The 15708-nt window shown below is 38.8% G+C and overlaps 1 protein-coding gene across 1 annotated transcript; it reads right to left on the bottom strand.

The window, feature by feature from the left end:
* Positions 1–3904: 3904 nt before the first annotated feature.
* hpn (hepsin) lies at positions 3905–15687 on the bottom strand. Its single transcript, XM_030782464.1, has 13 exons — positions 15396–15687; positions 14728–14825; positions 10650–10751; positions 10365–10406; positions 9568–9697; positions 9074–9190; positions 8834–8874; positions 8554–8719; positions 8210–8406; positions 6825–6920; positions 6315–6457; positions 5903–6067; positions 3905–5668 (listed from the first exon to the last, which is right to left on the bottom strand). The coding sequence occupies exons 2-13, from the start codon at positions 14744–14746 to the stop codon at positions 5624–5626; spliced, it is 1263 nt and encodes a 420-aa protein (XP_030638324.1). The 5' UTR covers positions 14747–14825; positions 15396–15687; the 3' UTR covers positions 3905–5623.
* Between the last annotated feature and the right edge of the window lie 21 nt (positions 15688–15708).

Raw genomic sequence — 15708 nt, 5'->3', positions numbered from 1 at the left:
AGCCCTCTACTATTGTTGCCACATCATCTTCACCGTCACCTCCTCCTAAAATAAACAGGAGAAAATCATTAGCAACATCAGATTAACCCGGATTACGGAACGGCGTCGTGAATAATTTGAGATGAAGGGTTGAATACTTACGGAAACATTTCTGAAATCTCTCTGATCTCTGTAGAAAGACGTAGGACATGCCAAAAACAATGAGAATGCCAAAAAATCCCCCAATAACGCAGCCAATGAGCATACCATAGTAACTGTCACTTACTGTAAGAGAATAAGAGTAAAACACAGAGAGCAGAGAAAGTCAGTGAGAGGGAAAGAGTTACGCGGTGGATTTAGTAGAAGCTTTTGTCTGGAGTGCATGCTATATTTAGGATGGTATAATAAACAGCAAAAGGATAGATTTCTGCTGCCTGCACGTTAAACCTGAATTAGTTTGGATAGAAATCTGTAATGGAGCGACTGCACCAGTTTTGAGATCTGGGTGCAACTGTTTCAGAGAGTTTAACTTCAGGGAAAAACCCTTTAGCCTCTCATCTCCATTACAAGATGTCGGCGAGAGACATCTTGTAATGGTCAATTGACTTTTACTGCACTTATATTTATGCTATTGTTTAACGTGGAAAACAAATTGTATGTTATACCATGTGTCACCAGAGGCTTGAATGCATGCACCTACCATACACCCAAAGAAATCCGTATTTATCAGGAAGACCATCACCCTGGCATTTGAATGAGGTGCCATTAAGCGCCATTGATGTCCCACTAATGCTCCAAACTGCCACTGTTTCATCACTTCTCTCTTCACAGTACCCCTTCAATGACTGTAATCAAAGAAAGGAAGAACAGAAGAGAGGAAAAGAGTGTCGGCAACAGTAGAGTAAAAGACTACCGTATCTCTCTAAATCCAGAATTTGGATTAACATTAATAAGATTTACAACATTTATCAATTTAGAACTTTAGTAAATCTCTACTTCATGTATACACTTTGTTTTCTGCTTTGTTTGTTTGTTTGTTTGTTTATGTGTTTGTTTTGCCTGTCCCACAGTGTCTCCCAATGCAGGGACTCCTCAGACAGAGAGAGAGAGAGAGCGAGAGAGAGAGAGAGAGAGAGAGAGAGAGAGAGAGAGAGAGAGAGAGAGAGAGAGAGAGAGTGAGTGAGTGAGAGAGAGAGAGAGATCGGTCTCTCACCTCAGCGGCACTATAAATGGAAGTGCCCGGGCATTTTAGAATGAGATCCACTTGATCTCCGCTGACAGTGAAGTTGACAGCCGTGGCAGGTTTAACAGCACAGCGGAAGCTCGCGGCCTTCCCGCTGGCCAAAGTCTCATTCTGAGGAGTGACGGTGTAGGTTGCCTGAGAGGCAGCTAAAGGTTCCGAAAAAAGAAGTGGATGAAAATTTAGAGAAGGTAAAACAGGATGAGGAAAGGATTTTAAAAAAAAGCAAAATGTAAAGTTTTTGTAAATTTCCCCTCGCATTTGACTTGGAAATGACAAAACCTTTGACTATTCTAATGGCCGGCTCTGTACACAAAACTCATGCATTTTGTCCTGATCCAAACAGTCTTCTCTCAAACTAACAATATCTTAAGTGCCTAAATCCAAAATAAATATCAAATATGGCAGCTCTTTATGGACGTAGAATCAATTGAGTAATACTGATGTAATCAGCTATTAAATACTGATTTCAACTAATCATAACTTATTATAACTTATAACACGAAGGTCTCCGTAAAATATTCAGAGTGCTGGTAGCAACAAACCAATGGCATGTGGCAGTTATTTTTAAGTGATTTCACTGTCTTCAACCTCTATGTTTCATATTTAACGACGCCCTAGAACAACTTCACAGTCCACCACACCAGGCCGAAAATAATTGACACCACTGGATAATTATTCCAATTTCTTGACAGAACACTACTGCATGCTATTCACCTTTAAGAAACAAACACAGGTGACTATACAATCCTACCTGTCAGTGGTGGTGAGAGATACGGCAGTAAAATTGTGAGCCAAGACAGAGAAATCCCAACATTCACGTATGACAACATCTCCAAAATCTGTGCTTTTCACCAGCAGACTGAAAAACAATGAGGGGACTGATGCCCGTCGGCCAGGGCACGGAGATGCCCCTTTTCGCCTGACGCTCACCGAAGCCGCACGGTAAGACTATTCAGCCAGCAGGTCCAGAAAAAGTGATGACAATGGCAAACAAATTACAGCAAAACTCCTCATTTGCAAGGACTTCTGAGAATTGGTTTCAAACAGGTTGGACAAGTACGCATCAGCCTTAAGACTGTGGAATGCATTATTGTCGCTTCCTGTTACAGGTCACACCATCTTCCCTGTGCTCTACACTTTGTACCAGCCTTCTTAAAAGTCATTTAACATATGACGCAAAGGTATTTCACTTCCAAAGCAGACCCAATTTCCAATTCCCATCATCAGTGCTGGAATAAAAAATACACAATTTCCACTCCTCTACAGTTTTAACAGATCAATTCTGACAGGGGTACAACTGAAACCAACGTTATCGCAACTTGTGTTTTTTGAAAGAATATTTCTCCAGTTCTATCTTCCTCCTTTGCTGCAGTACATATTCATCCAGCTGAAGGAAATTAAAGATTTAATGACAAGTATATTGTACGTCAATTACATAAATGCTGTGAGAAGTTAGTCTGTCATTATATCTCTGACTCTTACGATAGACAAGTATTAAACTTTACTGAGAAATTACGGTTTGGTTTTATGTATCATTGTTTAGGTATAAATATATATAGCAAAGCAGTTAGCTGAGACCTAATCCAGCCTTAAATATATATGTGTATCAGCTGCATTTAGGCCTTTGTCATTACATTCCAAATGAAGAACAAATAGGTGCTTTAGTCTGCTAAACTAAGGGTGGATCACCATTAACAACATTGTTCACAGTACTTTTCAACTTCTAGGGAGAAATGTTCAACTGCTACTGCCTTGACTGAACATCACAACACAAATTATAAGTAATAAGTAGTGAACAATGACCAGTTATGTTGTCTGACAGAAATCAGCATGCAGTTTTTAAATGGACTCTATGCACAAATAAACATTACACATAAATCAGATACTAGCCAATGTGCCCATTGTTTTCATTCCATTTTGACATAGCTTCATGCTGATTTGCATACTAAATAAGCTCAACAGTGATTTGACTGTTACGTCACAAGAAAGACAGGACAGGATCTCGTCAAAAGCAGCCATGCAGATTCAATGTCTAAAACAAACAAGTAGCTATGGCGATAGTGCCACCTGAGCATTATGTGACCATGAAGTTGTTAAACTAAAAGCATAAGCATGGGTAACGTTAAGATGAAATCAGTGCACTTTAGACAGATGCTTAAGAGCTCTCCTCAATCATGCTGCACAAAAAAAAAAAAAAAACCCTGTTTATTAACTTTAGCCTAAGACAGTTCTCTCCATTACGCCTTGCTTTATCTTCACTGTAAGTGTCTTAGACGGACAAGTTTTCATCTGAGAGTGATGGGCAAATCAGTAAATCATTTTCCAATGATGCTTACACATGTTAAACCTTATCTTTGCAAAATCGAATATCTACCTACATTGTGTAGTTTACACATACACTGCTTGAGTAGCATCCCAGGTGGAGAGGTGCCATAGGCTATATTTAACTGGAAGATTGCATTAAGACTGAAGTAGGAAGTAACTGCACGAAGCTGACTGTGTTTTTAGTGATCCCGTCCTGGTCAAACTCGTTTTCCCAGCTAAATCAGGCTTGGGAATGAGGTGATCTGCAGATAAAGGGTGGAGGTAAACTGCTGATTGCAGCTTATACTGATCATTTGATGTTTGGACACATTGGGGGTGCATCAAATCAGCATTCTCATTAAAACAACATTAAACACCTTGCACTTACAATTATCGCTTTATTTCAATGAAATTTTAAGATGTTTGAATCAGTGAACACAGTGTATTAACGGTGTATTTGTCTGAGGTAAGATTATTGAAAGTTGAAATTTCGCAGCAAAATTGAAAATATACATACATTCACATTCATTAGTTTTTAACCCACATAAAAGACACTCGAAGCAAAGACAGAAGTGCAAGTAAAAAGCTAAGAAATTTTCCAACACTGAACAACATCTTCCGTGTGAAATGTGGTTTACTTTATCGTAGGACAGCATTCAGAATGAAAGATTGCACTGGAAGCAGCACCACTAACTAGACTGAACTGAGTTCAGCTTAAATTACTCTATAGCAACCATTTCAGGAAACCAAAACCTCCTGCTCTCGAATGAACTCAAATCTTTCATATGAGTTTTCATCTGCTGTGCACTATTTTATGTGGCCGTTATGAGATGTGTTCAACTGAATATATAACTCAAAACAAAGCTTATAACAGAAAAAACATCTACATGTCACTATAGCAGCTGAGGGTAAAATCATAGAAAATGTCTTAAAAGACTTAATTAAACATTTCATTGCATAGTAATGAAGTTATCAATATTTACAATAATGAAAATAACATAAACAAAAAATACTGACAGCAACAGCAATCCTTTCAGCTCTAAATGAACCAATTTCTGATTAAAATTTGCATGGTATAACTTGCAGTTACAAAACAAAACAAATAACATAACAAAACAGAATCAAAAAATTACATATCAACTAAATATTTCGACTATTTTTTTTTTTCAACCCACACTTAAATTTCAAAGTGAGAAAGTTTTTTAATTCGGTTGCACCAACTGTTTGACTATTCAAAGTGACATCATTCCAACATTGAAAACAATGATATAATGTACTGCATTACTTTGAGAAATGATGTCAAATCGTTAGGCTTTCATGACATCACATCATTGCATTCATTACCTGAAGTTACATTGCATATTTACCAGTGGCTCCATGGTTTTAAAGTATCTTTATATACGACCCTTTCTTTGAGAACTGTGTAATGTATGGCATATATCTAATATTCTTCTTCCATCCCAACATTTTAATTTACAGAAACCAAACAGATTCAGGTGACACAATCACATTGCATTTGACAATGGTGGATTCACCTCAGAAGTATTTGTGTTCATTGATCTGAGCTTCAAGGTTAGAATCCCTTTGGAACATCATATTTTCATGTCCGTGTTTGCTGCGTTGAGGCATGCACATTAGACATGCAGTAGAGTATCTGTGAAATTTGTTTTAAGAATTGTTTTGGAGAAGACATCTAGCACTTGACAAAAATTGTAAGAATGACAGAAATATGAGTGAAATATCCCTTCTTCTGCAAAGGCCAGAGAAACACCCTATAAAATATTTACATTCATAATGGTTACAGACTAACAATACTGACTCAAATTGTGATTTCATCACGGGGTAAAAATATTTACTTTTATAAATGATGCTAACTTTGGATAACATTAAATGTGTAACAGTGACAGAACTCAGAGTTTACACAAGGATAAGCAACAGGGGATAACTTAGGCTCCTTGAGTCAAAATAGATTTTAGTGTTGCTCCTTTTGACAGAGGACGTCCGACGGGTGAAATACAGACAGCTCAGCAGAGACACTCTCAGTCTCTTCAGACGCATCAGAGTCTGACAGGGGCTAAATTTGATTGATTTAATGCCTCATGTACGAGCCATTTTATGTACTCCAGGATTGTTCTCATAGGTCTGTGTTGAGAGAAAGAGAGAGAGAGAGAGAGAGACAGAGAGAGAGAGAGAGACAGAGAGACAGACAGAGAAAGAGAACATAAAGAAGACATGAAATATGAAAAAAAAAATATTTGTGTGTGTTAGTATGAGAGTTTTTTGGATTTTTGCACAGTCTTTGTGCATTTGTATATGCAATTATGAATAAGTGTGTGTGTGTGAGTGTGCGGTATCATATGGTCTATCGCTACTCACCCTCATGGCAGTAGAGATCCAGGGCAGGAAGCGGGATACCTTGGTATAAACACCAGGCTTCTTAGCCATGGCACAACCAGTGCCCCAACTCACAACACCAAGTAAGCGGTAACGACTGGTCTTCGACAAACAGTCTGCTGCCACAAAGGGACCGCCACTGTCTCCCTACAACCACACACACACACACACACACACACACACACAAATCACACACACACAAACACAAATCACACACCAAAAGCTTAAAACCACATACTACCAAACAAAACACCATCAAATTGGCTACTGGATAAGAATCAGAACTGTAGTCCCTGTACACAATCATAATGTCCATTGAAGAGCTCCCTCTGCTGGCCACAGGTGGAGTGATCTTTTTTCCATGCAGTGAGCTGATTTTATAGCTCAAGTTTACCTGGCAAGCATCTGTGCCTCCTTTCTCATAACCAGCACAGAACATGCTGGTAGTGATCTGGTTGTCATAGTAATCTGGGGCGTTGCACACAGCATCGCTAATAACAGGGACGCTGGCCTCTTGAAGCACGTTTGCCAGTGTGCCTGCGAACAGAGACGGAGAGGAGTAAAGAAAGAGAGAGACGGGGAGAGATGTCGTTAGCCGAAAGGTCAACGTACTTAGCTCATCACAGAAAACAGTAAGAAATAAACATATCTTCATTTTTCAACTGTTTGTTCCAGCACTCAGTACACCTCAGCACAAAGGCACTGACACAGTTTACAAGCACAAAGGTCACCGAGAGAGAAAGAGATTTTGGCTTTTGGCCACGAAAGCCCAGTCCGGGGGTAATCAGGGATATTGGACTGCATGTGCTCTGTTATCAGAGGGAGGACGTGAGTTCCGGACAATATTTCAAAAGGAGCTCCTAGCCAAGAACAAATGAGGTGTACAGGCCTTGTTGTCACTCACCATAATACTCAGTGTTTCCCCAACCAGTCACTGTACCCATCTGCCCATCTATCAAACGCTGGCCGTATGTTGGCAGGCACACTGGCTGAATGTAATCTATAAGAGATCAGGGAAGAACAAGACAGAAAAAGAGAGAGAGAGAGAGAGAGAGAGAGAGGAAGAGGAGGAGAGATGTTACTTTGAGCTGTTACCACAGTAGTGTCCAACTAATCAGAGAATTTTATGTATGAGAGTTTACACAAAATGGAAACCTCTTCAAAATTAAACTGAGGACCCTGTAGGTGATCTACTGTATATAAAAGTTACACTGTCTTTTGCTAGTTCCAACTAGCTCTCAGTTGTCTCTCACCAGTGTTTCGCAATTTTTCTATTCAAGACCAATTCCCCGTGTATTTTCTTTTTACTCAAACCTGTTGTGGAAACGTAATTCAAACATTAAAAGAGTGTGACAACAAACAGATGAATTTTGTCTGCCGTGCCAGATCTTGAGCTAACATAGAAACAGTCAGTGCAGTGCTCTTTGCAGGTCAGGATTGAGAAACACTACTCTATACAACCGGAGAAACATCAGTGACATTCTATGCTAAAGCCCAGTATTTTAGGCCAAAACACAGATACAGGATAAAATCTCTCCTGATTACATCAGTCACGTGTTTATTTGCTCTGCTCATCTTAATATTCACAAAGCACTACACTATTGTTAATTGTTCATATAGTACAATACATTAGTAACAAACCAGGAACATTCTTGTCCTGTACAGTTACATGGAACTGTGCTAATGATGAAAAGTATTTCAGGAGTATTTCGGGTACTGATAGTGCTGTCTTTTGTTCCAACAGCAGCAGGCCTGAGAAAGAGGGCTTTGTCCCTAAGTCTTAGCAGAAATCTGACACCTGAGGAAGAAATGACTATAATACTGCCTTCAAACTGGCATCACCCACTCCAGTGCCTTCCTTTCGTTCACATAGTCAGACATGGAAACGTTGCACGCGCTCTTAAATGTCCTTAGGTGTGTTATGTGCTGCTATTCTAGAGGGAATATTGGTTCATTACAATAATGGCCAGACATGATCTAAATATCTAGACTCTGTCAAAAAGATATCCTAGCCCAAGACAAACCTGTGTGAGACCAGTTTGTCCCTACATCTTCACCACGGGGCCTCCTAATTAAGTGGAACTTTGAATGAAGCTTGCAAACACGAACAAGACAGATGCAAATATTTACGTTCAAATCATTTCAGTGATTGGGATAATTTCATTGATTAGGTGAATTTATCAGACCATGATACTATTTAAACATTAAAGTATCGTAACAAAAACATTAAAACAAATTAAAACAGTATTAAAAAACCTTCGAACACTGACTTGGGGAGTGTATCCTCACCGTTAAATTGCAGCGGGGAGGTGAGAGCCAAGACGGCAATATCGCGGCTGTTATCGTCAATGTTGGGGTCCACGAATGGCAGGTAACTGCTGTGGTAGACCACTGTTTTCACCTCAGCTGTGACCACGTTTTTATGTGTCGGGGTGTTGTAGATAGAGCCAAGCAAGACCCTCCATCTCCCAATGTTACGATACCTCCTAGAGGACGGTAACAATCAGCGAGAGAACATGGGTACATATGACTGAGTGTGTGTGTGTGAGTCTGGGGGTGTGTGTGTGTGTGTGTGTGTGTGTGTGTGCGTGCGTGTGTGTGCGTGTGCATGTGTGTGTGTGTGAAGTACTCACTCTGGGAAACAGTGTGCTGCACTGACAATCCAGCGGTCTGATATGATGGAACCTCCACACTGGTGAACACCATCATACTGCAGGCTGACTTGCCAAGGCCAAGAGCCCTGCCTGGCATCCAAACCCCCCACTATCCTCTCCTCCGGCAACATACGACGCCCGCAGTCTCAGGATAGAGAGAAAAGAATGTGGGTAAGGGAAAAAAAAAGATCCTCCTCCCCAAACGCACACACATCAAATCCCCCCACAAACTGTTTTATTTTCACTTAGGGCAACTTACCTTGGCACAACACTTCAAGAATCTGTCCATTTGGGCATTTACTGAAAAATTAAGATTCAAATGAGGTTTTGCAAATAAGGTTTCACTTCCAATAACAGAACATCCTGCAGTTTTACCGCAATTTTGGTCAAAATTGATTTTTACCAAGCTCTTTGAAGTGGTTTATTGGCTTGTTTATATTTTATTCTTACACATTTGGTCTTAGTGTGAGTAGATGAACATTTTAAAGCAAAGTCTTACCATGGATAAAAAGCAGTTTTGATCTTCTTCCCGTATGATAACTCACTCTCTTTTACACAGAAGAAATCGTTATCGTTACTGCTGTCAGGGGCGCAAGTCACGGAGAAATTCACTGCCCTGCGTGGGTAACAAAACAAATAGAGTTGAATAACTTCTCTGATCAAACTCAACACAATCTGATCCGAGCCACCATAAATAAATATCTACTGCAGCCTTAAGGGGGTGAGGTTAGGAGTAATAAAGTATGTGAGTGTGAGTACAAATGCAGAATGTTTTAAAAGACATAACACATTTTACGAGGGGAACTTTAACACAGGAGGAAGTGAGTGCTTTGGACCAGTTTAAGGTATATGTAGAATTACGGACCATTTGTTTTAGGCACAGTTTTTTTTTTTTTCATCAGTTTTTTTTTTAAATTGATTTTATGGCCTGTCACGTATCAGTTTCAAGTTCATAACGATTTGTGTCTTGCTCGCCCTCCCCTGCCCAGTTACCTCACAAAGCCCATTTCCTCACAGCTGATGGATGCCAAGAGCGGATTTGCACTGGAAGAACACACATGCTTCCATTTATGCACAGCGGAGTCAAAAACCCGCAGCCGCCGGTCTGCAACGCTCACCTGCACTGTGGTACATGAAAATTTGACACCTTAATGAAGCATAAACACTGTCATAACACTGTTATAAATGTGGCTCAAGTCTGACACAACAGGTCATAGCCACTCTTCAGAACTGTTACATAATCCTGCACTGAGGCATTAGACGCTGTTAATTGTTATGTAACATGCTGTTGAGCTGGACAGACTAACTGTCTTTTATGCCTTGCTGCATTGATTGGAGGTTTTTGTTAATGTATTTCTGTGGGTGTAGTATCACTATGACACATTCACACGTCAAAAATATTGAAGACAGTTAAAATGAGCTGGAGTGTGAGGTTTCTAGATGATCATTTCACATCCGAATGTATAATAACAGCTCATTTTTGTAGAACAGTAATAAAATAACAGGAACACACATGGACTAAGTACACGATTAATCACATTTGGCAACTGTAGTCCCGGACGTGGCCAAAAAATAACTTAAAAATGGGACAGACATGCCCTATGACCCTACATATTTCCTTTTTCTCATTTTTGGAATCATGTTTTCCAGCCTGATCACTAGATGAGAGAAGCTTATAACTATGGCATATGCAACAGCTCATTAAAGTGCCTATGTACAAGGTTTGGATGGCAACTTTTCACAGGTAATCTATTCATAGCCCACTGTCCACATATTCTGTTTGTTCTTACCATCATATAAACCTGTGCCTTCCGCTCTTCCCAAATATGTAACTAAAAAAAAAACATAATTATTGTTCAAGCATAATAAATATTACAGCCCAAATAGCATTCACAGTACATATTCAGAAGAATCCATATTCAGATGATTCCAAAATTATGCTCTTACGTTAAGCATACTGATTTCAAAAAATCGCTATATTCATGTGCGCTTTGAAAACAATTGAGTGTGTGCTAAAAATCTACAGCTTCCATAAATTAACTTCATTTCCCAGAGTAGCAAGTTCAGTTCCTCACCAAGAGCCCAGATGGCAGCTCCAAGTCCCCCCAGAATGATCACAGTCAGAGAGATGGCAATAGCTAACCGGCATGGGCTGAATATTGCCACCCCTGGACTTCCTGTTAGAGAGGGATCAAAATTGAACTTTAATATGTGTCCAAAAACGTATTTAATATGAGCTCCTAGTCTGACTGGTGACCTAAAAAAATAAAACACTGTGATAGTATAGCATTTGAACTATGACTTTGGATGAAGACCAGGAATATAAAGTACATACACAAAAAGTCAGAGCCTCGCAGAACGAGAAAATAGGGATGACTCAATCAATAGTCCAAAGTCTGCATTACCACGGACCTAGCACAAATGCTTGCACACACACACACACACACACAGACACATGGTGTCATCCTGTCCCTGGCAACATTCACTGAGGTCTAGCCATGTGAGTGGTCAGTTACATAAAATAAAGGAATCTAATGTCTAGTATACCTGTAATGAACCTGAGCAGAAAAGTGTCATGCACTGTATACCTCTTAATCCTATCATCTTAAAACGATAAACAGCCACCTTTTCATTCTTCTGCATGCAATTGGTTATTTGAATAGGGGAAGACACATCATATATCTAACATGTATCCTGTGAGAAAACACACATAAACACACACTTCGACATACTTGAAACTGTGAACTTGCTTACATACATTTACGCCAACTTTGTAAAGCACACGTGAACGCAGATGCACACAGCCCCACACATGCATCTCTATTTCATGCACAAGTCGGCTCTTGTTTAAATGGTACTGCATGTGACAGAGGGTTTTTGTGTGATCATTAACTGGAATGCCCATCCAGCTGTAGAAAAGGGCCATAGACACCATGTCAGCAGGCACACATGAGACACTGAAACCTGATAAGCTAAGAGCAAATAAACGTATCACAGGAATCTAATGAATTTCCAATCTTGAGCTTTCAAAAATCATGGTTCCATATTTGTTCTAAAAGCAGAAACAATAAGCTACAGTAGCAACAATACAGCAAAGTTAAAATGCTGTCGTGTAGAAGCTCGGGTGGTCTATTGTATTTCACAATTTTATGAGTATGTTCAGTGAGCAATGCTTCTTATCATTATCATAACATCACTTTCCTTTCCTGTTACACCTAAGGTGACAAAATAAAGATATAACTTGCTAGCTCCTGACAGAGAGGAAGATCAACACTAGTCGTACAATGAGATGAGAATCTGGAATTTCGTAACAAAACATGTTAAAGCACAATAGGGCATCGTGAACTCCAGTGAGAATACAACAGCCTTGGATGAGTGAGAGGCTTTCACTGTCCCTTCGGACACTCTGTCGGATGACCCTCCATCTCTCTAACAGGGTGTGGACACCCTGAGAAAGGAAGCGGGAGAATGGGGGGAACACTTCACTTGATCAGTCTGCCCTGATTAGTGACAGTTAATCAAAACATCTGAGGGGCTTTCAAGGACGATAAAAATAATAAAAGAGAACAGAAATACGTACATTATATACTCAAAGCACGTAAATGTCAGACTGAACACAAAAGAACAGGAAAGTTCAATCGTGATCATTATCACAAATGATGCTATATAACGTAATTATGCCTAATTTGCAACATTAAAGGCTGCTTGTGAAGCTATTTGATATTGGCCGTCAAATAAGAGACACATCACGGAGTGCATAAATATATACCTGTATATATATATGAAAACACAATGCAGCCAATGTCTCTTGTTCCTGCAGTTATCTGTACAGTAGAACATTTTGTGATAAGGGGTATAATTATTTTGTTATACATCATTAAATGCTTATTCACAGCAATCTTCAGTGGCAAGTTCTATCATATGAACCTGCTTAATACTAGATAAAAATTACTTCAGGATAAGCATGTGTGTTCTGAAATATAAAAATTCCATGAAAAATTGAATTGAAATTAATTTCCTAATATTGTAAAAGACAATTATTATATGTTGTTTCAAGCTTACAAATTTGCAGGTTTCTACAAAAATTATATCATTAAATTACTTAAGAAATTCACTTGTGTGGCAATTCAGCCAGCTACCAAGAAATCTGTGAAGAAGTTGATACAGATCCATAAGTTGTCAAATGAATCTATAAACACGTTTAAATAGTAATAAAATTTTCATTTCAAATTACATAATTCTCTACAAAACATTTTGTGGGGGTAATTACATCATTTGATGGTAACCTCAGTGTTAGCAAAAATCCATTTTAAACTCAGGACGGAAAACCATGGAACATTCTGATTCAGTGCCAGGTATGTTCAGAACTGCTGCAGGATACAAACACTCTTACACAATGCGACTGCTGTCAGGTTACAGCAATTTATCAAAAGCAAGTAGTCCCAGCAGAGAAATTTCATTTCAGACCTTTCTATTAGAATCCTGTTGTACTAGAATTCACCAGTGGAGTTCTTTTCTTTTTTTTTTTTCGTCTGCACTTACGGTAAAAAGATATAAGAGGTCATGTTAATATTTTTGTTCCGAAAAGGTGTTTTTTTTGTTTTTTTCCGCAAAGCTAGCTACTTCCAATTCCTGTCATCCTCTCTTAGACCCCACCCCCACCTTACACCCTTCAGTTCCCCCACCTGTTCTGACCCACTGGACAGGAGAACAAACACAGCTATTGTCTGCCCAGAACTTAAACTGAAGGTAGTCAGTGCACATGAGTGAAAGACATGCTGCCATGTTTGCTACGGTGGGCTCCTTCTGTCTCATCCAATAGGAGATGGTCGCACTCCATTGCTTTAAATAATGTGAAGAAATTCAGACAATGCAGTCCTTTTTCAAACTGCTACCACAAATCTCCCAATCAAACCATAGAATTTAAACAATCAGTATTTAAAGTATAAGACTTATATAGCCAGGCGATGACGTCTCCAGACAAAGAAATTTGACTTCATTTGTAATGGAGCAAATCTCAAATTGCTCAAGGCGTTAGAGACAGGCAAGTCTTATTCTTAAATGTATCCGTTGTTAGGAATGTCCTGTACTGAAACCTTTCTCCTGTGTTAGTCGTCTTTAGTAACAATTATAAGCGTGCTCGCTGAGTCAGGTATCCTTGAGACATGAGTAGACTGAGATTTGCAGTTTCTGTAAAAGTCCTCAACTCCCGGCATGAGCCCGTAACACGGTCTATGGGACAGCTAAACCCACTCGACACTGTATAGTCACCGCTAACATCACGGTAACAAAAAAATATAAAAAAATCAGAACCTGGAATTTGTAGTTGCTACTTTTTCTTTATATGAAACCTTTAAACCTTTTAAACCTTTAAAATAAAAAGTCCATTAAATACTTCACTCCTAAATTCGTGTAATAAAATGCCACCTTAACACTCCTCTGGACAAGACTTCAAATATTTAACCAGACACATTTCTCTACATCTATGTGCTATGATGCTAAGTAGTAATCAGGTAAGATCATATCATGTTAGTCATTTACTGCATTAGTATCTAAATTTTACAGCAAAGCCACATAGTGTGTTATAATCAGTTATTAAAGTCAGTTTATTTATATCTCAAACTACTGAAAGGATTTTCCCTTTCGTCTATATAAATTATGAAACATCAGAACTGGACTCCTTTCACTTGTCTTAGCACTATATGGAAAAACAAACTGAGGGCAATCTGCACTCCATACTGGCTCCTATAACAAGACATCAAGCAAAATAACAAACAGGTACACCAGGCTTCAATCCTTAAATGTGCTTGTCCAGTTTGGTGTGGTTAGGTTTGAAATTGTATGACATTTGTCTGTATGAATAAGTCAAATAGCTGAGTGAATGTTCAGTAAGAATATTCTGGAACATTGAATATAGTGTTTCCTTATGTGTCACAGAGTTATTACTGGGTCACTGATTGGTCTTGTAAGATGAACAGATAATTGATCGTTTTATCGCAGACTCACAGAGTCATAGACTGGACAAAACAAATGAAGTTCATAAAAAATAAGCCGGCGGAGGCCAACTCCATTAATATTTAACATCCCCATCGTCTGATATCTGATGTCTACAGAGAAACAAGCACAATCTGTCTTTTTGTATATGGAACTCACCCATTTTTTTGTCTGTCATTTCTCTCCAAAAATTAAACAAAAAAAATCCTCCCAGCACTGTTATTGCAATGTTCAGCTTTAAATTCCAAAGATTTGGCCTGCAACAGATTGAAAGAAATTGATAAATAAAAATTGAAGCTGTGGACATAGATGGGTTAAACAAGTTAAATAAACCAAAGGGCAATATGAGCTGTTGCACGATACTGAGAGTTCAGAACTTTTTTTTTTTTGTTTGTTTGTTGTTTTTTATTTAGACAGCAGATTCCTTCAAAAATGTATTAGAACAATTTAACAAAATGTTTACATTTATTTCATTTAATCTTAGTAATGGGTATATTTCATTTCAACACAAAAAGTTTTGGCGGTCTACTATATCTGTTGAAAACACAACAGTAAGTTACTTGAAAGAGCCTGTAGTTTGGTTTTAAATGAAAAACACGAATTCTGTGTTGAGATAGAGATTTAAATTCATGTCCTGAAGGACTCAAATATTCCTTTCTTTAGAAAAACGACTTGTGAATTTTTAAATACTTCTTACTGAAAATGTTACTGATATCCCACTTACTTCCAACATAAGTAAGTATTAATCTTAAAAAGGCAATCTAATTGGCCTCCTGAATGCTAAATTTACTTTTCATTTCCTGCCCGTTAGGAACTCAAGAGCTCACCTCTCAGTCCGCAACAGGTGCCTCTTGGAGTACTCCTGAGAAACCAAATTTGTCTCACATGTAGGCTATCCTTTATCGAATGTTGTCCTGGAAAATGTAAGTTAAGATGAGGAAGGACCACGGGGACATGTAGATTAGATTTTGGATGTCCTGTTTACAGTTAAAAGTAACAATTTTCCAGCAATCCCGACCGACGGTCTGTTTCCTCACTATTCCTTCTCTGTCCTGCCTGGTTCAGTCGCAACCTCCTTCTTCCGGTCATTGAATAGATACCTTGCATGAGTTCCACAGTGCAGCTACATCCGTTCTCTTG

The sequence above is a fragment of the Chanos chanos genome, chromosome 8 (assembly GCF_902362185.1).
Source record: "Chanos chanos chromosome 8, fChaCha1.1, whole genome shotgun sequence".
NCBI lineage: Eukaryota > Metazoa > Chordata > Actinopteri > Gonorynchiformes > Chanidae > Chanos > Chanos chanos.
The sequence above is the reverse complement of the archived record's forward strand: the minus strand, read 5'-3'. Positions and strand labels throughout refer to the sequence as shown.